The sequence below is a fragment of the Numida meleagris genome, chromosome 4 (genome assembly GCF_002078875.1).
Source record: "Numida meleagris isolate 19003 breed g44 Domestic line chromosome 4, NumMel1.0, whole genome shotgun sequence".
Classification (NCBI taxonomy): Eukaryota; Metazoa; Chordata; class Aves; order Galliformes; family Numididae; genus Numida; species Numida meleagris.
In genome coordinates, this window is record NC_034412.1 from 58,774,238 (window position 1) to 58,797,056 (window position 22,819).

General features: G+C 44.7%; 1 protein-coding gene across 4 annotated transcripts; it reads right to left on the reverse strand.

Annotated features, from left to right (window-relative positions):
• SPRY1 (sprouty RTK signaling antagonist 1) lies at window positions 6,098-22,743 on the reverse strand. 4 transcript variants are annotated; one of them, XM_021394007.1, is made up of 3 exons: window positions 12,177-22,743; window positions 12,025-12,091; window positions 6,098-8,344 (listed from the first exon to the last, which is right to left on the reverse strand). In XM_021394007.1, exon 3 carries the CDS (start codon window positions 8,287-8,289, stop codon window positions 7,327-7,329), a length of 963 nt encoding a protein of 320 aa, XP_021249682.1. In that variant the 5' UTR covers window positions 8,290-8,344; window positions 12,025-12,091; window positions 12,177-22,743; the 3' UTR covers window positions 6,098-7,326. The 4 variants fall into 4 exon arrangements, with proteins under 4 accessions (XP_021249682.1, XP_021249680.1, XP_021249684.1 ...); XM_021394005.1 differs by lacking the exons at window positions 12,025-12,091; window positions 12,177-22,743 and adding an exon at window positions 11,084-11,239; XM_021394009.1 differs by lacking the exons at window positions 12,025-12,091; window positions 12,177-22,743 and adding an exon at window positions 8,499-9,794.

Below are 22,819 nucleotides of genomic sequence, written 5' to 3' on the forward strand. Positions count from 1 at the left end.
GCCACAAAACTGCAGTGCTGTGTTGGGAGCGCAGGGTGTGCTTCTTCCACCTCCATCAGCCCCTAAAAAAAAAACCCAAAAAAAAAAAACCGCAGAGCAAATATTATCTATTGTTAATTACCTGTAAAGTAGGGCTTTAGCCACTTCCCGCGTTTCTAAGAGCTCTGAAGTGAAACCTGAAAGAAGCCACCCATTGTTTTCAATTGTGCAAGAGCCAGGAGCAAATAGGGCTCAAATTGCAGCTCTGAAAGGCAACAGGAAATTGGCATCCCGGTAATCTGCTCCCGACTATTCATAGCAACAAAGGCTACATTCCTCCTAAAATATTCACCATTAGAAACCCAAGGCTGATCTATTTAGTAAGGCCCACAGAATAAATCTGTGGAAATAAAGGTTTTTAATTAGAAGGCCATAGGATATGGCTCTAGCTTCCAGCCCCGCGAGCACCGTGTCGTATTTATACCCCTGCCTCGTTTCCCACATCTCCAAACACCCGGAGATCAGGATCACTGCCATTTCCAAATATTATTAAAAAACCCCAAACTGACAAACATGGAGCTGTTCCCTACAGATGCATCGTACTGCACAACACGCTATACCAAGGGCACTTACCATTGGCCCCTGTGCTGTTATCACATATCTTTCCATGTGAGAGTATTATCACTTCCAAATCAGCACAGTCAAATGCATGCAACTATGCAGCCTGTGGCACGTTATAACATCCAATTTATAAATACTCTCCAGAAAGTGCTACAGTGGCAGATGCTGACCGCCTTCCCCATTCCTTCCTTCCTTCCTTCCTTCCTCCCTTCCTTCCTTCCTTCATCTTTCTGTACAGAAGAGTGACTTTGCGGTAAAACACCACGCTGCAGTCGGGAGAGCTGTTGCTTCACAGTATGGCTCTGCGGAGCCCTCTCATCTGGGTTTTTGCCACCTGAACAGATAAAATTGTCCCCAGCCAAGTACATTAGAGTTGTCAGCAGGCAGAGCAAACCGGATTAGCAATTACAGGGGATACTATCTGCACCTGGCAGCAGTGATGTGATGAATGAGAGAGGAATCACCACGTGAGTGCTCCTGCTCCAATATACAGCAAGAGATAGAAAGGGGAAAGCAAACCCACAGACTCCAAAACTCAAGATTTGAAAAACTCACGCAAAAGGTATATGAGACTCTAGAAGGACTTCTTTTATGTCCACCACTTGCTCCTACAGCAATCTTTTGACTGATTATTGCAGCAGAAGTGGTGCTTTTCCAACTTAACAGTGTTTCTTTACACAGTTCTGCAGGTTAGTATACCTAAGCCCAGACACTAGGTGCTGCCCAACTTTGGCAAAGCTTGTATCTGGATCTGAACTTTGGACCAAAATGAAAACCTGAGATCCTGCTATGCTCTATTTCCCACGCTGGCTAATCAGGACCATCATCACTGTGATTTGTTAGGAGGACAGATCTCAACATTTTACAGCAGTGAGTGCCCACTAGCAGAGGGGCAGGTGGCTCATGCAGCCATGGCTTTTTTTTTTCATCCAGAAGAGCCTTGCACATGTTGTAGAATAATGAACAAGCATACGATTATTCTCTAAAAAGAGGAGGTGTGATACAGGACACAATAGGAAATGGATTTTGATAGGAAATAGATTTTGCTGACAATGGATTTTGAGCAGAGGCAGCTGGGAAACGCTGATGTTAAAAACAAGGTACCACACCATCTGCCAAAATTCAGGTTGGAGAAAAGCCACAGCACCTCCCCTTTTGTCCATTGCAAGTAATTTATTCATTTTCATCATGAAGTGTCCTGCTCAGAGCGCACAGATCCAAAACTATCTAACTGAACACCACCAGTTAGAAATAATGCTGTTGAGAGGATCTTTCCTAGATCAGACAACATCAGTGTTTATTCCTGCTTAAAGTGTGGAAGAAGTGCTGGAAGAGCTATCAGATGGTCTGAATCCTGAAGTATTCTCCAGAAGATGGACAGTTTCTTTTAAGTCTGTTAAATAGTTAATCAAGTAGATTATTTCAGCGTACGCTTAGAATATTCCAGCCCCTTCTCCCAGTTACTCTGTCGTATCAACTAGGAACATATTAACACTGATAAACCTTAGTCATTCATAATACAACGTTCCATGTAAACCAACCCAATTAATACCACACACACACAAAACAACAACAACAACAAACCACCACCACCAGCATCAAGCCCATTCAGTGGGCTGTGGCATTAGCCACTAGTGGGTGTACACTGTCCTGGTGCAAATCCATTGACTTCATTCAGAAGCAATATTCTGTGTTATCAAAGCAGCCATACTACGGTCGTGGCCCCAAAAGGTCAGGCAGGAGGTGAGCTCCATTGTGCTCCCTATTGCACAAACACAATGTTCAGCCCTTTGGGGTAGAGCCTCTGTCAAACATTTGTGCTTTTTGACAATGTGTTCTGTAGGATATTTGTTTTCAGAGTTGTAGTGCTGTACGCATATACAAAGACAGTGCAAGAGAGGCCTGATTACCACTACACCTTACTCTAGTGATTAGACAAATGTATGTTTCTTCAAAAATGAGCAATTCACAATCATAACATTTTCAAACTGAAGACAGCTGGTTTTGTAATAGGTGTAACAATGTCATTCCCCTGGGCTGGCACACTCTTTCCTTTGTCAGTATGGTCTTAGGTTTTATTCCAAATGCACGTGTGTATCAAGAGCATTGACATTGCCATCCTGGCATTCCGTATGGCTGGGTTTTACCTCTCCGTACTTAAACCTATTAAGAGTATGCCTGGCCTACAGGAAATCTGTCCCATATTTGTATTTACTAACAAGTAAATGAGGAAGTTCCTCATCTAAAGATACCTTCACCTAGAGAAGCAGGAGTGGCAGCTGCAAGTGTTATACCGGGAAAAATAACAGCATTGTACTTCTTGGTCATAAATATAAACTGAGCAATATGTGTCACTCTGGTAATAAAGCTAGGCTACTAGGGCTACCTACTAAATAGGCTACTCCTATCAATGAAAAAGGTGATAAATCACTGCAGCTTGGAAGGAAAACCACTTCTGATCTGCCCTGAAAGCGACTTGATGGAGGCTAATCAGGACACCCATGCCACCTGCATGCTTTATAAGGCTGGTAAATCCAATTGCATGATAAGAGAACAAAATTGTATTCCAGGTTTCTGGAAGCACCACCGTGACTGTGACAAAAAAATGCACCAGCTGGAAGGAAGCCAACAGTTCTTCAGGATTCCTTAGCATTTTGAGGTAATTTTAGCAGAACAAGAAACACAGAAGCATCAGTGAGTCCTGAACATTCCTCCAGGACAAAAAAAAAAAAAGTCTATTACTTCATAGAAGTCCATTAAAACATTTCATATAGGCCTTTTAATCCCTCTTAACAGATTTGCTTTATCACAGAGAGAGGAGCTAATCCTCTCCCACCTGTCTTTACGATATGGAATCATAAACAAGAGCAAGTACTTTTCATTTGTTAAGCATTATCCCCCCCGGATAACACCATCATCTGCACTAGAATTAGTGTAATGAAGCTACCTTTAGCTGAACACCTGAACTCTCAAATTTTCACCCTAACAATGTATTCCTGCAGCTTGGAACATGGAAACTTGTTTCCCAAACTCATCTCTTACCACAATTATCAAGGTGCTAAGCAAACAGAGACCTGAATCCCAGCCTGCAGAAGCTTCCCTTTTTCCTTCCTTGCAGACCTAACACAAGACATTTCAGCACTCTGCTGCGTACAACCAGATGGCCAGCTTGTTCAAATCCATCAGCGACCTATACAATTAGGTTAGTAGGTCAGCTGATCTTCTTGCCTAATTACACATACGTCCAATCCTTTTATGCACTAAGTTCCTTTTTTTTTTTTCCTCCTTTCTCCAAAATAAAAGCTATCTGAAAACCGTTAAGAAATGGTTTTCATTTACATTGCAACAGCAACTGGACCTCTGACAGCCTGACCTGTCGGAAATAACCTGAGCAACTCACTGACAAACTTTGAAGTACTGAAGTTTATACTTCAGTCTTCCAGTCATCAAAATTTCCATTAACATTTGGCAATCCTGTTCACCTCCTTACAATATGGCACCATATGTCTAGGTGGTCATTCAGGTCATTGTACTGTCGGAAGTTGAACTGACCATAATGACTGGCCACTTAGAGCATATTTAAAATAGCTTCTGTTTCTCCAAGTTGTGGAGGTTTACTTCATGCATCTGTCAGCTTGCTTAACCCCACCACCACCAGAAAGACATCCATTTACTCTCACATGACCCTAGTAGGTTCTACACTAGAAAAATCTGCCCGAGAGGCCACATCCACTTCCATACATTAAGGAAATCATCCTGCATTCTGAAGGACCCCAGAGTGAACTCAAATATAGATGTATATTAAATACAAAGATACAGCATGTACAACAGTCTGTTACTTCAATTGTTTCAGCACTACCTTCTCTAGGGTCACAGCACTTAGAGTAACAATTAAGACATACAGTGAAGAGTTATCTTCTGAATTTGTGTAGGTCTTCCTAAGATACTGCAAAACCCCACTTTAAACACTTGGCTGGAAATGAGAGAGGCAGAGGCCAACAATGTGTATTTTTTTTCCCCACAAAGAAGAGTAACCAGCACCATTCCAAGCAAACTTACTCAACACAGAGCTGGACTGTATCCAGTTATGGAAACGTAATTGGCTCAGAATTTTTGATGGTCACTACATAGTCTTAAAAACAGTCTTATCTGACCAACGGTGACTGAGCAGGATTTCATTGTCTCCCAAGGGCTGTTTGCAGCTGCCACTTTTGGAGTAGTATCAATGATAAGGAAGTAGTTCAAAGTGAGTCACTTACTCCTCAGAAACATTCTTCTCTTGGCTTTGCTTCATCTCGAGAAGAATAAATGTTAGAAAGCAGATTAACATACACACTGCCATCCCACAAGCTTCCTCACCAGTAAGTTGTCACATTCACGTGCAGTATTCCCAGCTGTACTCTGCAAAGCAAGTGGTTTCTTAGATGCACATTACAATTTCACTGTTGCCTCACAGAAATTGTACAAGCCATTCATTAAGGAACACAACTTTTAGTCAGCTCACACAACGCTGGATGGAGTTTGACAGAGTTAGCTACAGAAGGCCAGCTTACTCAAACCATCAGCATACTGGGAGTTACAGCAACTCGAGTATGACAATTCAAAGCAGCAAGACTTCAAAACACAGCGTGAAACATTTTGTCAGATTATTACCCAGATTATTACCGTGTTCCTTAAGTGGAGTTTCTCTAGAACCACTTACCCTGAATACCATGTGAAATTACATCCCTTTAATAAACTTTTTACTTTAAAAGAATTGGGAGGTTAGCCTTGACCCACATGGACAGAAGAAAGAGGCTTCCCCATTCACTCTTAATGAAAAGCTTTTTTGTTGAATACGTGTTAAATGGCCACAAATAGCCGTGACACTTGGGTCACCCTTAAGAGCCTTTAATTTAAAGACAAGGTGGATTCAGTTGACACTGGGAAAACAACCAAGCAAGCCACACACATACGTACATACGCATATACACACACACAACCTTGAAAGCTAGCAAACTGCAGAAACACAAATGTTGTTTTATATCCTGCCTCTTGGTTTTTATTTAGATTTGAGCTTAATAGGTTCATTGCTTCAGTTGACATACAATTTAACCAGCCAAGAAGTTCTATATAGGAAAATTTAAAGTAGTTTTACATGCTAATTCGGAATTCTTAAAAAAAAAACCCTAAAAAAAAAAAAGAAAGAAAAAACCTTGAAGTTATGGTTTCCTCCTTCACAAATATATTTCCAAACGCTCTGTTAAATAAACAGGGCCTATGCCTCCTGGCACCGTTAAGCACAACGCATACATCCAATTGCAAAAACTTGCTTGACAAATAGTTAGCAAACTTAAAATTAGGTAAACTAAACTAGAGCACAGACTAGTGGTTTTGAAGTAACAATAGGAAGTCACTTGCTACCTGATATCCCACTAGGAGGGAAAAATAAAAATCAAGAACCCAGCATATGCGCAAGTAGCTCACAACTTCTCGTTGTAACAAAAGAACTCAAGAGCCATTTTCATTAATTAATATATTTTCTGCATTATAGTTAACATATGTACTTTCTTTGTGTCATCCTTATTTCGTTAAGTATTGATATTGTTATATTCAGACATGAGTACATTTTCAAAGTCTTTTTGCAATAAATATCATAAAATAATAGAGATTCACATAATAAATATTCTTTACAATAAAAAAAGTTTTAACAGACTTTTGTCTTAAAAATAGTTGGGATTCAACTTTGTGTTTTATACATAAAATATACAAAAAAGACCACAATTTGTGGCTAAGGCAATAAAACAGGGAACAGAATAAAATTATAAAGTACAGAGCAGAACTGAATCCACTAACCAAAGGATCACGAGAAACACTGAAGATTCGAGAACATTTAGGTGACTCAATGACACCTGAAGGCTGTCTGGATACATGAACACCAACAACTTTAATATCAAAGTGATACTGATGGACTAAAACAACAGGAGGAGGGTGGAGTGAGCAATATCCTTCAAAGATTGGACAGCGAGAGAAAAACAAGTACAGTTGCAGCCATAATGTCTCCAATGTGAAGATCTACATAATGTAGCAAAAACCGAAGTTATGTTAAGAAAGAATTAAAAACAAAGCAACAGGAACAATTGGCTAACTCTCAGGACTGAGAATATTCCAAAAGTTAAAAGAGGAGGAAAACAAACAAACCAAAAAACAGGCTGCTTACAGAAGAATCAGGCCTTTCGTTTGGTAAAGTCTTGTATCCCTCTCTGGAAAGAACACAGACAAGAAGTTATTTCACAATCCAGCTCACTCATGAGAGTTATTCCTTGGAGGTACAAAGGGGGTTAAAGGAAAAAAAAAAATTGCTGAGAATGAAAAACATCTTTGGGAAGATATTCAGAGCAAGAAGCTGCAAGAGCTGAATGAGCCCTCACTGTCTCTTTCAGGAGTGGTTCAGTTACAGACTCAGAAGACCCTGCCAAAGTGGGTGGCAGATGCAGATACCAAGTCCACACTTACCAAAGAGCAGCAAATGAGTATATGTAAAACACTCCACACTCAGTTGACTCACTAAGAGGAGAAGAACAGAGATTCAAAGGGAATAACTTGTGTATTTGAAGTGGGGGGTGAAATAAAGCAGCCCCCCCCCACACCCCTAAATGGGGGAGGAAAAAAAAAAAATATATATATATATATATCAGCTACAACCTGAAAAATCAAAGTTGGAGGAAGTAAACTTCCCTCCAAAAATCATGATGGCTTGCCCTGACCCTGGGAGGGGCAGCTCTCCAGTTTACAATAGACAGTGTTGGAGTTCTTGCATCGGCAGCCTGGTCGATTGACGCGGTCGTAACACCCTCGACACAGTTTTAGGCATCCTTTTGCAGGAGGGTAACAGAGCAAGCAAGGCAAAAACAAGGACATGGCTCCCATGCACAGGTACCTAGAACAGCAATGTGACTGGGAGCAAGAGCAGGGATTATCCGCGTATGAGTCCCCTTCATCGTCGTTAGAACAGTGGTAGAAGATCCCTTTGACCAAACACATGCAGGTGCCATACTCCACCATGCTCTCCGCGGAGCACAAGCACTGCCGGTTGCAGGCCAAGCAGGAAGGCAAGGCCCTCGGGGCTGTGCACTCACCGCATTTGCACTTCCCACACTGTTCGCAGATAAACTTGTGCTGTGTCAAGTCCTCTTTCAAAGAACCCTTCAGATCATCTACAATCAACGATGACTGCTTGGGCTGCGTCTGGATTGTCCGATCGGACCTGTGGCCCGAACCTGGCCAGGATGGAGGTGACCGTCCCAGCAGTCCTTGCTCCGAAGAAGCACTGCTGTTGCTCCCAGAGCTGGCCGCGCTCCCCGTGCTGGTTGATCTGCTCAAAACAGGAACCCTTGCATTATGCTGATGTGCCACGTGCCCCACGTGGCTGGGTCTGTGTTCGTAATTATTATTCACATTAATTGGTATGATTTCATGAGTCCTTTCATGCTTCTCTTGCCTCGGTGCTGTCCGCGGACCAGACTTTTTCACCACAGATGGACCTTCAGTGTAATCATTGCTGCCGCGGATCGCCTTGATCTGGTCCAGAGACAAGATAGCTGCTGGCTGGCTCTCCCGCTCATACTCCAGCCGCTGCCGGCTGTCCAGAGAGGGCTGCTGAATCACCACCAGCGAACCACCACTGCCGTGCTGGCTTTGGGGCTCCATCTGTAATGATCTCTACCTCTGGCATTCAGCAGGAATCTGGCATGCATCTGAAATCCTAGAATAATAACGAGAAGACAGGAGGTATAAATAAACATCGCTTGTGTACATATATACACGCATACACAAGATCAAGCACAAAAGAGGAACAAAGAACAGGATACCGTCTGAAAATAAAAATGCTATAGCAAACCACAAATTGCCTGAGCCACCTGGTGCCGATCTCTTTCAGCAGGGGATTACAGCAACGCTGAGGATCTGGCCAAAGTCCAGCAGCGAGGAGAGCCCGGGCATGGCATCATAGGTGAGGAATGCTGGAGGAGACCCCTCGCCATTAAAATGAAAACTCAGAACGAAAATAACTATAAAAGTCACTATTAACCTGTGCGCTTACTTGGCAAGCCATAGGAAGTGCGTGCTTCACGCATGCTACCGAATTCGGTGTCTAATTAACAACAGCAGTTCTGCCCGCCCCCAAAACTAAGCTGGAAATGTGAAAAAGCACTGTCAGGTCAGCGCTCTGCTGGCAGAATGAAGGGCACACACAATTCTCGCTTTTCTGCCTGGGTCTGCAGCACCAGAAAGCCAGAGAGATCTGCATGCCAGCACATTTGGGTCAGGCTCCTTCTGGAAGCAAAGCGTGTGTACAGCAGAGCCTCAAACTACGTCAGGTGGACAAAGCATTTCCTACAGGAAAGAAACTCAGCATCCACCTTACCAAATTAAAAGAAGTGTGCAGACAGAAGCCAGTTGCAGGCATTTTCTCACCAAAGGGCAAAGTGCGAAAGAAAAACGGACATAAGAGAATATGGATATGAAAGAATAAGACAAGCTAAGTGTCTTAAGCTAATCTAAAGCTATAATCTTCTTTATAAAGTTCTTTAATGAATCTCTAGCTAAAGCGGATGATCAGATCCTTTCTCATAAGATAAACCAACTGAAAGCTTCTCAAACACAACTCTCGCCGTTTATCTTTTGACTACTGACCCAAGGACTGCAAACGCTGACCAGGACAACCGCAGTGACAGCCCTGCACCCGTATAAAGGCTGCACACGAGCCCCACGTAAAAGCTGCCGCTCTTACACGTAAAGCTAAGAAAATAAACTCCTTTCCCTTAGAGAAAGCCCAGAACAACTCGCTCCTCTTTCAGTCCCTGCGAGATGTCACATACAAACATACGCCAGAGCGGAAAGACTAGCGCTAGGACGCACGCTGCAGTCATGACAAGGAGCACGTCCCGCGCCCCGGAGCGCAGGGCGGCACGGGGGCAGGCAGGCTCACTGCAGCAGGTGGGCACGCGTCTCTGCTGCCGACAGCTCCGAGCTGCGGTACTCGCTCAGCAGGATGAAAATATAAAAAAAAAAAAAAAAAAAACAAACAAAAGAAAACAACGGCTCCAACACCACCGCACTCCTTCCAATTCACCCCATGCCACGAGTTGCGCTCTTCCCAGGCGCCGAACGCGAACCCGCGACACACACGGAGCGTGAACGGAGGTGAGAAGGGCGAGACGCACGCGCAGCTGTGCCAACCCGGATCGGGCTCCCGGGGGAGCAACACACGATCTCCTCTGGAAACGCGACAGCCCCCGCTGCCACCTCCGGGGGACACGGACTGACAGCACCAGCTGCGGGCCGAGAGCGGAGAGAACGGCGAGAAGGTCAACCTCCAGCGCCGGGAGCGGCTGCCCCCGGCCAGGCACGCGAAGTAACATAACGCGCACGGAGCGAGAGAGCCGCGTCGAAACGCGGCACTGCCCCCTCCCCTCCCCTCCCCGCCCCGGCCCCGCGGAGCTCGGGCGGCCCCGGGCGGGCGGCGCGCGGCGCCCTCTGCGAACGGAACGGAGAGGAAGGAAGAGGAGGGGAATTAGGAAAAAAAAAAAGTTATGAATGAAAACAAGGGCTGCCCCCCCCTTCTGCGGGGGGAGGGCGCAGCCCGAGGTCGCTGCCGCCTCACGAGGGCGGACTTCCCGGCGTTTAAAGCGGCAGCGCCGGCACGGGGATTCCCCGCCGCCGGCTCCGGGGCCCCCGCGCAGCCCCTCCCGGAGGCGGCCGTGCGCTCCGTTCCGGGGCACCTCGGTCCCGCGCGAGAGCCGCCCCGTAGCGCCGTCCCGCCCCGAGAGCGGACCCCGGCTCCCGCCGCCCGTGCTCCGGTCAGCTCGCCCTCCCGCCCGTTACCCGCCGGCGGCGGCCGCTTTCCCGGGGCGCAGCGGCGGTGCAGGAGGCGGAGGGGGCGCGCGCGTGAGCCCGTGCCCGGCGGCACCTGCTCGGCTCCCGGCGCGTGCATGCCGCACGCCCCCGCCTCCAGCTCGCTCCGGCTGGAACGCAAGTCCATAACGCGCTCCTCGCCACGCAGCCCCCGCTAACGGCGGCGCTGGCCGCGGGTCGGGCTGCCCGCACCTCGGCGGCTGCAGGTCGCGCCCGGCGGGCATAGCGCAGAGCCGCGTCGGGCAGCCCCCTGCTCGCCGCTCGGCTCGGCCGTCCCGGCGCCGCGAAAAGCCCTTTCCGAGCGCCGTGTTTCAGCCGCGCTCTCTGAGCCGCCTCTGCAGGGCCACGACGCCGCGCTCCGGCTTTTCCTCCGCCGCTTCGGAGCTTACGCCCCGCGCCGCGCCGCACGCGGTCTCTGCAGGCGAGCGCTGCGCCGCACCGCGCGGTCCTCGTCGCGGGCGCGGAGCAGCCTGGAGCGCCGCGCACTGCCATGTGCCCGCTGCCGGAGGCTGACACGCTCCGAGCGCGCCCGCGCCCCCTGCACCGCAGCCCCCCGGCACCTGCCCCGGCCCCGCACGCCCGGGCTCACCTGAGGGCGAGGAGGCAGCCCCCTTCCCGAGGCGCATTGGCGGCCGCGGCGCGGGGTCCAGCCCGGGCAGTGCAGGCAGCCGCGCGCCGCTCCGCGCCCTCCCGGTCCCGCCGCCGTGCCGGAGTGAGGGCGGCCGCGCTCCGCCGCCTTTCAGCGCGCAGCCCCCGCCCGCCGCCCGGCCGCGCCCCCGTGATGTCAATGTGTCACCGCGCGGCGCCCCCGAAATCCCGGAGTGGACTCCCGCGCCCTCCCGGGAGCTGCTCCCTCCGCCCGCACCGAGGTCACGGCCGCCGGCCGCCCGCCCGCCTGCCCGCCTTCCTCCTTCCCTCCTTCCCTCCCGCCGCGGCCCTCGGGCGAGCCCGGGGCGGGGCAGCGCGGCGCCGCTCGGCACAGCCCCGGCCCAGCGCCTCCCGGCACGTGCTGAGGCCGCCCGCCCGCAGCGTCAGGTGGTGGCACCGCCCGGCCGGCAGGGGGCGCCCTGCAGGAGGGGACCGCCCCGGCCCGGGGGGTATCCGGAGCTTCGCGTCCAGCTGCGCCACTTCAGCCAAGGACTTTAGAAAGCGTTATCCTTGTAATCCATTACCCTTGTAACCCATCCACTGGATGGCAAACTGCTCTTGGCAGGCAGGTACTGAAGCACTGAGGAGTACAGGGCTCTCACTCCCTGGCCTCACTGCCCTACCAGGCCTGGCTCTGGAGATGTCCATGGGAAGTTTGTCACTCGTGGCCTTCCTGCCATGACGATGGAGACGGCACAGCAATGTTTTTGAAGCCATCATCGCCTTGGCTGAATGCTCTCTCTGATATGCGCTATCATTTTAGTAACTATGGAGTATTAAAAAGCAACTACACACAGAAAAATCATAGAATCATCAAGGTCGGAAAAGACTTCTAAGATCACCCAGTCCAACCATCTACCCATCACCACCACACCCACTAACCATGTCCCTCAGTGCCAGGTCCACATGGTCCTTGAAGATCTCTCGGGACGGTGACTCCATCACTTCTCTGGGAGAAAAAGAAATGATAGAAAAAGAAATCAACATTTTGAGAGTTATAAGAACACGCAACGTACACATGAGACTGTTAATACCTGGCTAAACATCCCCGAAATCTCCAGTCTGAAGCACTGAAATCAGCTTTTTGCAGTCTTTCTCAGGAAATTGATATTCCCCCTCATTTTGTCCGAAAGGAAAAAAAAAAAATTAGGAATACTCAAAGCAGTTTAGAAGAAACCTTCATCCAAAAGCAAATCATTGTTACAGTGCCAGTGCAAAGGTATTCTGCTGTCAGATCTTGTCTGCCCAGACCGCACTCACAAGGTGCAATTATTTTGCATTAATCTTCACTAGGCTTGGGAAGAAAATGTCCAAACTACACTTTTTGTTTCTGTCACTATACTAAAAAAAGACTTCAACTATGTATTCGTCCATGACATAAAATCCTTTTGCATTAAAAGTTATATACCGAATATAATTACAAACTTAGAAGTAGTAATAAACAGGCTACTGATAAAGACAAATACTGTCTTCCAGGTACAGAGGGTCCAGTGACAACAGCATGAAATTCTTAGGTATTGCCATAAAAATAGGCCAATTCATCATTGATATTGCTAGGGGAATCAGGCAGTGTGATTGCCCACCCAAACCACACTCAGACTACTGGGAGCAGAAAGCAAAAAGCTATTTTCAGTGAACCCCATCTGAAATTTTTGGAACCTACCACTACTCAAAATAACACTAAATTCCACCAAACAACAACAATTACTATAGTGCTTCGTGGTGCAAAATGCTACATTTTATATTTCTTTCACCTGTTTCGAATAAAGACAGAAACAGCATTTCTGTAGGTGTGCTCCACACAGTAATTCTCACAGCAACATCAACTGTAGGAGCATCAGAGGCAGCAGGAAGCAAACTGCAGACAGACTGCGGGTAACCACGCTGCTGGGGCCGTACAGCCGAGAGTACTGCACCTAGCAACCGGCTGTCTTCTCATAGGAGGCAGAGTGCTTTTTATCCTAGGAAACTGCTATAAAAACATTGCTTAACACCTTTCTCGCGCATCGCTAAAGCAGGTACAACCTTAAAAAGCTATGCCAAGCGTAACAGCTTGATTTTAGAAATACAATGCCAGGCTTAAATGGGTCACTAAAATAATCAAGAATACTGGCAACAGTCTACTATCACTTGGCACCAGAATTAACATTTCACTGAAACAAGGCAAAACCCTCCAGTTATATCAGAAGGCTCTCCGCACACTCAAGCAAACAGCCTGCATCTCATACAAGTCATCTCAGATTTTTCTTGGAAATGATAGCAGTGAAATCTTTCGTTAGAAAATGGAGAGCTAGAATTCTGGAGAATAAGTTGGCAACCTGGAAGAGGACTGACACACCTTATGACTACATCCTGGCACAACCTTGCTTTGAGGATTGACAGACAGACAGACAGGAATCCAAGCTGTCCTGCAGGGAGCCTCTCTCTTCTACTGACAATAAAAGGAGTCAAGAGAGACCAGCCCTCTATGCACAAAGTTAATCCTCACGACAAACCTCTGAGAATTAGATTCAAGAGACTGAATGATCGCTGACAGTCATGATTCAACCTCTATTTCCACTTTCACTTGCAGGATCATGTACTACAGATAATCTCCTCATTCTGCAGTCTTGTAGAGCTTCTCCCTGGTGGTGGATGGCTGTTTTTTTTTGTTTGTTTGTTTATTTGTTTATTTTTCCTAATCCACACCCAGAATCAACTTTCCTAACTCACTTGATTGACCTTCATAGATTGTGAACTACACCAATGTAAAGGTGAACTGTGATCCTCCTGCTACCTGTAGTGAATAACAGTGCTTCCATCCCACCTAGGAGTACCTTTATATTTCCCCCTAAGCAACATCTCCTAGCCCATGCTAAGGCACACATCCCAACCAAGAAGGGGGACCCACACATCAGTGCCTTCTCCTCCTCAGCAGTATGAAGTTGCTTCATCTGTGAAAAGCAAAAGCCATCCCATCTATCCTCACAAGGTGTCATTTCAGACAAAACAGGTGTCCAGCAGCCTGTACTTGAAGAATTCGATATTTACTGTTCCCATCACTCATCTTCTTTGGTGATAAGTATCTTAAGCCAATACAGCTTTGAGGAAACTCAGCAGAGAAAGTGTTTATCTTTGCGCAAGTTATTTGTCAGTCACCTACGAACCTTCACAGCTGTAACAACAATTATAAAGTTATACAGGAATTTAAAAGCAATTAAAAAAACAACAATGCAGATTAGCATCTAAAGCCAGATACAATTAGAAGCAAAATTGCTGTGCCAGTCTCCTTACCTGTAGAACGTGTAAGTCACACCCGTGCCGTGCAGCAAGAAGCTTGCAGATGAGGCTGTGAGAAACAGCTGGGCTCTGCAGCTTCAAGGGCTCTGTGTGTTAGAAACTCTGACTTTGCACAAGGGGGTACTTTGCAGCTATCAGTGCTGGGAAGCTCAGGACCCACAGTGTGCTCAGAGAGCCTCTGAAGTGGAGTGCATGGAAACTGTGTGTTCTTTAGAAGACCGCTGGCACTATGAATTTTTAATTCACTAGTAGGTCTCCATACACACATACATATATACGTGCACACACATTTAGATATAAACAACTACAATAGCTGTTGAACATTGCTGTAATTGGACGTTTTCCTATCAGCTCGTTGGAAATCTCGGCAGCCCTGGCTGAAGCTGGTTGATCCATGAGATGAAATCAAGAAGTTCTGAAGAGCTGAAGCAAAAACCATACCTACCATAGAGGAGGCACACCTTGAAAGACACAGTTAACCATTCCAGGGTAGGAAAGAGAAAGTGAAGGAGGTTATGAGGTTGCGTTTCCGATCACGCTTTCTGCTAGACAGGTTGACCTTTATCTGAGATCAAAGGGACTAGCGGCTGGGGATTTCTCCAGCTACCGTGCAAGGAGTGTTCTCCGAGCTGTGTGAAGAAGCGCAGCCACGTACAGCCACTGCTCTGTGCTGTCAGTGCATGGGATTGGGGCAGGCACACAGGAAATTCTCAGTTGCAAATACAATCTTGACTTTTCTCTTTAGAAGATAACATCAGTTTTTCTTAGAGGCAGATAGTACGAGGCAGCAGCCAGGCAAACCTCCGAGAACAAAGGGCTGAACCTCGACTTGAACCTGCTTTGTGAGCACGTGAACATTGAATCAAAGTGCAGGGGGAAGTGCTGCAGAGCGAAGGGTTTTCTCCATGCCCGTGTTTAATGCCAGTTGAAAAGAAAGAAAATCCAAAGGTTCAATAAGTTTAGAGTTTGGTAATGCGCTGCCCTTCCCATCTCTTGCACCAAATCAGCCAAACCAGTGTTTTCCATGCATATTTCTCCCAAACATGGTCAGCAGTTCTGTGTTGGGGTTAGAGATACATGTTAGCTATTTCTAAATCACTGAAAACTGAATTTTGTAAATGAGGATTATCGAGAAACACTGGGGTAGGCCACAACTCAGGTAGTACCTATATCATTTTCTGGCCTTCCCCAGTGGTAGTTTGTAAGGCTGTCTTGCTTTTGCTGTGAAGAATTAGCAAAGTAACTTTTGCTGCCAAAAATGCAATTGAAGACAACAGCATTGAAGAAAAGCTGTAGGAATGACAGCACATCTGCAGAGACACCTAACGAGAAGCAAAACCGTTTGCTCTTCAAAGCACAAGGCACAGTGTGTCTGTTCACTGTTTGCTATTCACTTGCCCTGTAGGGAACTGATGCATTCACTTTTCACATTTATTTGCTTTCTGTTAAGTTTCTTTCTCTCTCAGAGAACTGTCTCTTAAGACCTCATGTGTAGTTGTTGCACTAATTGTCTGGCCTTACACAAGATGATTCACTGCAAGGAGGAAACCTGGGTAATTTAATTTCTGTAACTATGTAAGTAGTTCCCTAAGCCTGCTTTTCCTTTTCTCTTGCTTTCTCCTACAGCTGAGTTAGGTAACAAACAGGTAGAGCTGCAAAGCTTCTCACAGTGGGATTAAGTGCTGTAGATTTAGCTGCGTAAGTATGTGCTGAGAGCTGGCTGAAAGGAGGTGGCTGTTTTAATTATAGCTGATAAAATACTAGCCAGAGGAAATCCACCATGACTGAATAATAGCCTTGCTCTTCAAAAACAACCGAGGAACAAACCTTTCCCATTTCTGTTCAAGAAGTGGCCACTCCCTGGGTGTGGACCGTATTATCACAGGAAGAGGGAAAGCTCGGTGCTAATTTAAAGACATTGCTCTGTGCGTGTTTTTATTAGCTCACCACTTGTGGAGACTCGGCTGTTGGTACCTCAGCACATCTCTAGGAATGCCAACGATTTATCATGTTGTGCAATCTGTCACTGCCCGTTGAAGGAGGTCTCAGGAGCAGCATTTCTAATTTGATTTGAAAATATACATGGAAACCTGAGACTGCTTTTAGCAAGAATGATGGGGTTGGCCTAATGAACACAATCTCTTTTGTTGTTCTCAAGAACAGTGTGTCAACAACTAAGTTAAGATTCCCTCTGCAGCTGTAACAGCTTCTGTAGGGAAGCTGTAACTTACATCTATGTCACATTCTTGGTTCTGCTTTACCAATTGAAAGCTATTTCAGTGAGATTTTAAGATACAGCTGTCAGTTCCCTGGAATGCGAGAAGGGAGGAAGTTTTTCCATGGATCCCTCAACAAGAAGTTTGTACTGAGAGATGATTTTTTTTTTCACTGAAACGACTTCCTCTGCACCCGGTAATGGTGCTTATGAAAATGCGTATCTAGAGAACCAGTTCTCCCATAGACAGGGCATTGTCATAGACTTGGGGCCAGAAACTGGCTGCAGGAAAATAAACACGCCACAGAATGTCCCTACAGGCAGACACATGCATTTCTGGCTGCAGCATCATCCCCTTCAATATACAAGTATTTAGGGATTTTGACTTCTCATGGGAAAAAGAAAAAAAAATAAATTCATTTGCTCTTTTATGGCTGACAAGACATGGAAGAGATCTCTCATCCAATAAGAGAATAATTCAATACCATTTTGCTATATATATTTCCATTTTTCTGGTCTTACTTCTCTGAAAGATTTTATTTTGCATTTATCAATTCAAATATTAAGTGCCTTACATGTTTGATGTGGTTTGTTGTACTTTGCTTTCGGTAACTCAGTGAGAGCTTGCTAGTCACATCTTGGCATTTTGCTTCATAATAACAACTATCTGACCAGGAACAGTCAGCACCAAAGGCCTGACTGTGTTCCTAGGGAAAACGAATGTTAATCCTGGCTCCCTCTGGGATTCATGAAAAATTCTGTGTTTTGGGGATAATTCCTGTGTTTACTCTGTGCTGTAGTTATATATTTCATCTATACATAAATATTAACCCTCAAGGGCTTTTGTTTTGAAAAGGTCAGATTTCTCTTGCCGAAAGTGACTTGACAGTAAAGAACATGTCACTGCACATACCGCAATATTATTGATGGAAAACCTCCTGTTTCCATTGTGGTGGGAGACAGGCCAGAGTGACACGAGAACTGTGCTGCTCGAGTTCAGCATGGGCTGATATGAAAGTCTGCTGGGTGTCACCCAGAAGACCACAACACGCTAACAGGTACATGTTACAACACAAAAAACTGGGGGCGGAGGTAGGAGAGGTGTTTCCGTCTTAGACTTCCTCAATAACTCTGTCTCTTTGGAAAATACAGTGTTTCTTATTTCTTTCTCTGATTCCTTAAACATGCTGGTCTTGAGAAGCCAAAGATCGTCAATGTGTAAAGACCACATCTCCTATTAAAATATATACTCCTTAAAATATCGCAAAGCCTAATTAGGATTGCATATCTATTGCTTCCCAAGTTCAGGAAACTGAAACTCATTGGTTTTGAAGGTTATTCAGAAAATCGGGTAATAACCTTCTGAAACACTACTGTAACACTACCGCAAAATGAATATTTTTGCATCACTGCTATAATACATAAGTATTCATGTGGCTGATGCTTTACTGTTGGTTACAGCTGTTTTCATATGGAATAATCTAGCCCAAAAGAAAGATCTGAAGAAGTAGAAAAATACGAAGTATGCCCAGCTGAATGATTAAGAACTTTATCCAATGGAAGAAATGAAAAATACAAAATGCATTGCCTTTTCCAGCATTCTTACTGAGCGTGTTCCCACTGGTTTTTGTCTTAGCTTAGAAATGTGGACATCATTGCCTGACTGAATTCAGTGTTTGCAGTTATTTCCTGTCCTGTTGTTAAGTAAATAAAGAAAAAAAACAAAACAGTTCCCTAGTGGGCTCCACTCTGTTATGCACAGCAGACCAGCCAAAGACCTCAGAGTATTCAAAAAGGTCTTCTTCAGCTTCAGCAGATATTGGGGTCAACTGCTGCTTATGTCTGTATCTCTTAAAGTACTGAGATAGCTCCCCTCCCCAGGAGGAGTCTTCAGCGCTGTAGAGGGCAATTATCAAAACATCAGTCTGTTAGAACTTAAACACAACTCTTTTCCTATAGCTAAGACTGCTTTTCTAATGTTTCTCCAAATGCCTCATTTGAAAAAAAAATAAACAGAAGCCTATCATATTCTTTTACATATCAGATATGGTTTTCCACATACTGCTACCATATTCTGAGTTTTTGATGCAAGTATGGTACAGATTGCCCACTGGGACCTTCTAAAGACAGTGGTTTTATCACATAAATGGATGAGAAAAAAGCATGGAAAGTAAACAGAAAACAAAAATCTCAGAGCTGGATTGGTGTCAAGAATTAACACTATTTAGCATTCTTTTCTAAATTTGCCACACAAAAAAAATAATTTGAGTCAATTACAAATACTCCCGTAGACTCATTAGCTCCTGTAGACTTAATTTTGCAGGGTGCCAATTGCTTTAAAAAAAAAAATCTCAGCACTTCTTAGAAAACCAAAGAAAGAACCAGTTGCTTAGGAGTTCTTCCTAAGGCAGGAAGGGAGAATTAACCTCCTGGGGCAAATCTTGAAAACAATGTCTTTTACAAGAGTTATTGAAACATACCACCGAAGCACTAAATGGTATCAAGTAAATTCTGTGGCAGTTATCATTCTCAAACGGATTAAATTACTAATGCCACAATGACAATAATCTTTGTACCAATCAGTTTAAAAATGGGCATTCAAAAATGTCGCAGAAATTTTTCAGGTATGCAAAAAAATTCACCTGCACGGAGTTCTACTGACCTCTGGATAAGATATCCCTATCATATCAAAGGAGCAACATTCTAAAAGGAGCATGGATACCCAAGAAAGAAGACCTTGATGCCAATATTTCACTTTGGAGTAAGACTGGGAAGTCAGACTTGCAAACAGAGACATCAATTAAAAGCCTATTTAATCTCAAGTGCATTTGTCGGTCCTTTGCCAATTGATGTATGGAAACCCCGCCTGCGGCAAGCGGGTTGGAACTAGGTCATTTTTGATGTCTCTTCCAACTCAAGCCATTCTGTGATTTCATAGCTTCTAGAGGTTATGTATTTTCTAAATTATATGCATCTTTCACGCACTGTTATTTGGATACCAATATGTCTACTAGTTTATACCTATAAAGATGTGAGAGAGGTAGTAAATGAAAATTTATTTCAACTTTGCTCCCTGTGGAACAGCTAACCTGTTAAAATTACAGGTAGTATAGATAGAATGCTGTTGGTCCATTAACTCTATTAGAAACTTAGCCTTCAAATTAAAAGAAAATATAACCTCAAGATTTCCTCCGTGCATGTCACAAGAGATCACTTGATTACAAGCAAAGTCAAAATGGTGAAAAAGAAAGAGACAATCTTCACCAACCACTTTAAGAACATGAAGAAAAATGTATTTGAAAGCTAAGTTGAAGAATAGGCACCAAAGCAAAGACTTCCAACAGTAGACTCCAGCCAGCATTTGAATATGCGTGTTCTTCCTCGTCCTTGACAAGGTGCATTTGCTGCAGGACAGCCTGTATTTACTACTGCTCTTTCAAGCTCTTAGGAAAAAATAAAAATTAAAAAAAGTACTGGAGTTCGTAGTGCTGTGGACATTACCAACACTAAATGCATTTTTAATATCGGTTAAAAAAATTGTCAAATCACCTCTCTGAATAGTAAAATCAGTGGACAATGCTTTAGATATTTAAAGCCAGTCAGATTTAAACACCAGTCTAGTGGGTCCTGAAGCAGGCCCATAATAGAAAGCAAGACCCACAGCTTAGGAAACTTCACGGATGTTTAGTACTAACATGATCGGCACGTTGTTTTGTCTCGTTCCCAATAGATTTCCTGACAACGATAATTACCAAAAAGTGAACCTCTGAGGAAAACAAAAGAGAGCTTTTCATGAAGTATTTTACAGTTGTAAGCACGAGCCAATTCTTACAACATTCAATACACACTCATTGTTTTCAATGGAAAGTTGGACTGTGCCCTATTTTGCAAAACCAAATGCAGTATAATTTTTTTCAATGTACTTTTTCACAATTTACTCTCTCCGAAGAAGACTTGATACGTTTATCAGAAGAACGGTTTGGTCATAAGCAAATAAAAGTAGACGAGTCAAATCCTGACTGGACGACATCCTCATCCAGTTCCCTATGGCACAGCACTCCCCCTGCCTTTACAGGAAAGCACGCCTCAGTGACGGCTGGCGGATGTTACTGTGCTACGTTTGTTTGATGAAACATGTCATCTTTCAGATCACTTCCACATCACAAATACTTTCAGCACTGCTTTCTGCTCTGCTGAGCTGCATCCAGGAAGACGATCCCTTCTGACAGCGGATGGCAAAAGGAGGCATAACAAGACAAGAGGAAAGGTGGAAAGGACAAAAACAAAAGATGATGAAAGCTCAGCAGAAGGAGCAGATCAATAATGTTGGACTTATCTTTTTGGCAGTAATGCACTAAGCTCTTGTTCCACATTTCACAAAGGAAGCATGAATAATTCCTCTATTGTCAGCACCTTTCCACCATGCTTCATACCACTGTGCTCCAAGAGGGGAGATAAGTGAACAGCTTCTAGGTATAAAAAAGGCAGTGACTGAGCTCCTGGAGGAGAAATATCTCTGTGGTATGGTCTGCATACGGCATTACTAGCAGTCATTAAATTAATTGCTGCATCTGTAAGCAACAGAGCAAACACAAATTGATAGGTACAGCATATGCAGCTGACAGGCTCATAAACACACCAGGCTGTTCCCACAGCATTGCTGAGTCCAGCTGAGAGAAGTGTGAATACTTTGGAACACAATCTCTCAAGAGCAATGATTACTTAGGAGATTAATATACCTCGAAGTCTTCCAAATTGCCACTTAATGCCAAAAGTGAAATGAGATTGCACTGGGAAGTCCACTGCCTGCAATGAGGCACTAAAAATCACTTGCACAGAGGGCTTGTTTCACCAATAGACCTGCCAAGGAGAGAACCTCCATTACTACTTTCAGCACTCCATCACAGCAAGACTTTAGTCAGACTACATTCTGTTCTGACTTCTTCTTTCACTGTTTCCCCACCCAACTTCATACAAATTCTTGTAAAGTTTATGTACAGACTTGTACAAAATCAAGACTGACACTAGCTGCTGGAGAATTTCCCAGAGCAAGTTTAACAGAGATTATATAACATGTTAAATCTGTGTTGTTGTTTTTAATACCGTTATTATACTACTAGTATCTTCTTCCTAGCTTAGCCCTCCAACCACCCTTTCAAATAGTTCATTATGCTTCGCAGAGATTAAAAAACTGAGGTTATTACACACAGCTTGTTTGCAGCCGTTATATAACATGGGACAAATATGTTACAACTGGAGAGTCTTATCAAGTTGTAACAACCATTATCTTCTTTCCATATATACTACTGTGAAAGTCATGGGGGTGGAAGGAAATCTTTCTTGTAGTTGATGTAAAAGCAGAACCATAGAGCTAGTACAGAACTTGACTTCTACTCTCTATTTTTTAATCAGAGATCTCAAAAGCTCCATCTGTCTATCCATCCAGAGGCCACTGTGTGGAGCAAAAATGACTGAAATTGTTCCAAAGCATGGCAAGCTGTGCCAGATGAGAAGTCATTCTGCACACAATTGGTTCCAACTTCCAAGCTCCACAGGTTCTTAGCTGACTTCCAAGCAGAATTCAAAACCTTGATAGTCCTGGTCTGCACAGCTTTGCTTCATCTCAGCTGTTGTGTCTCCTGTGGTCCCCAGTATAACGTAATAGGATAAATTCAGCTTAAAATTACAGCACACTAGTAACATCAGAAGGTACTGACTATTCCCAAAAAATCAGGCTGAGTCCAATCCTGATAGAAATGATTTCAAGGTGTAGAGCACATCTTTGTGCAAAGCCATCTCCAAGACACCTTTCAAATAAACACTCCTGAAAGCACACGAAGAGCAAAGTTGGCTGCACTTTGTTCTGAAGGAATCACCAGGCAAAACCCTACTGCTTTCCTTGGATGTTCTTGAGAGTCACATGCTTTCCTTTTAGATACCATAATAATAGGTGTCAGCAGGTGTCGGCAGTAACGTGGAACTTTCTTTTTTGACTTAATCTACGGAGATTTCTTTTTATAGCATTGGGGCTTTTTTATTTCAGGCTTAGGGTAAAACATGAGGACTTTTCGGATTAAAAAAAAAAAAGCCCAGGAGTTACAAACTCTCTTCTCCAGATGATGCTCACTTACAAGGTTGATTTTGTCATCACACCATGCCAGCATCGTCCTGAATTCAGAAAAC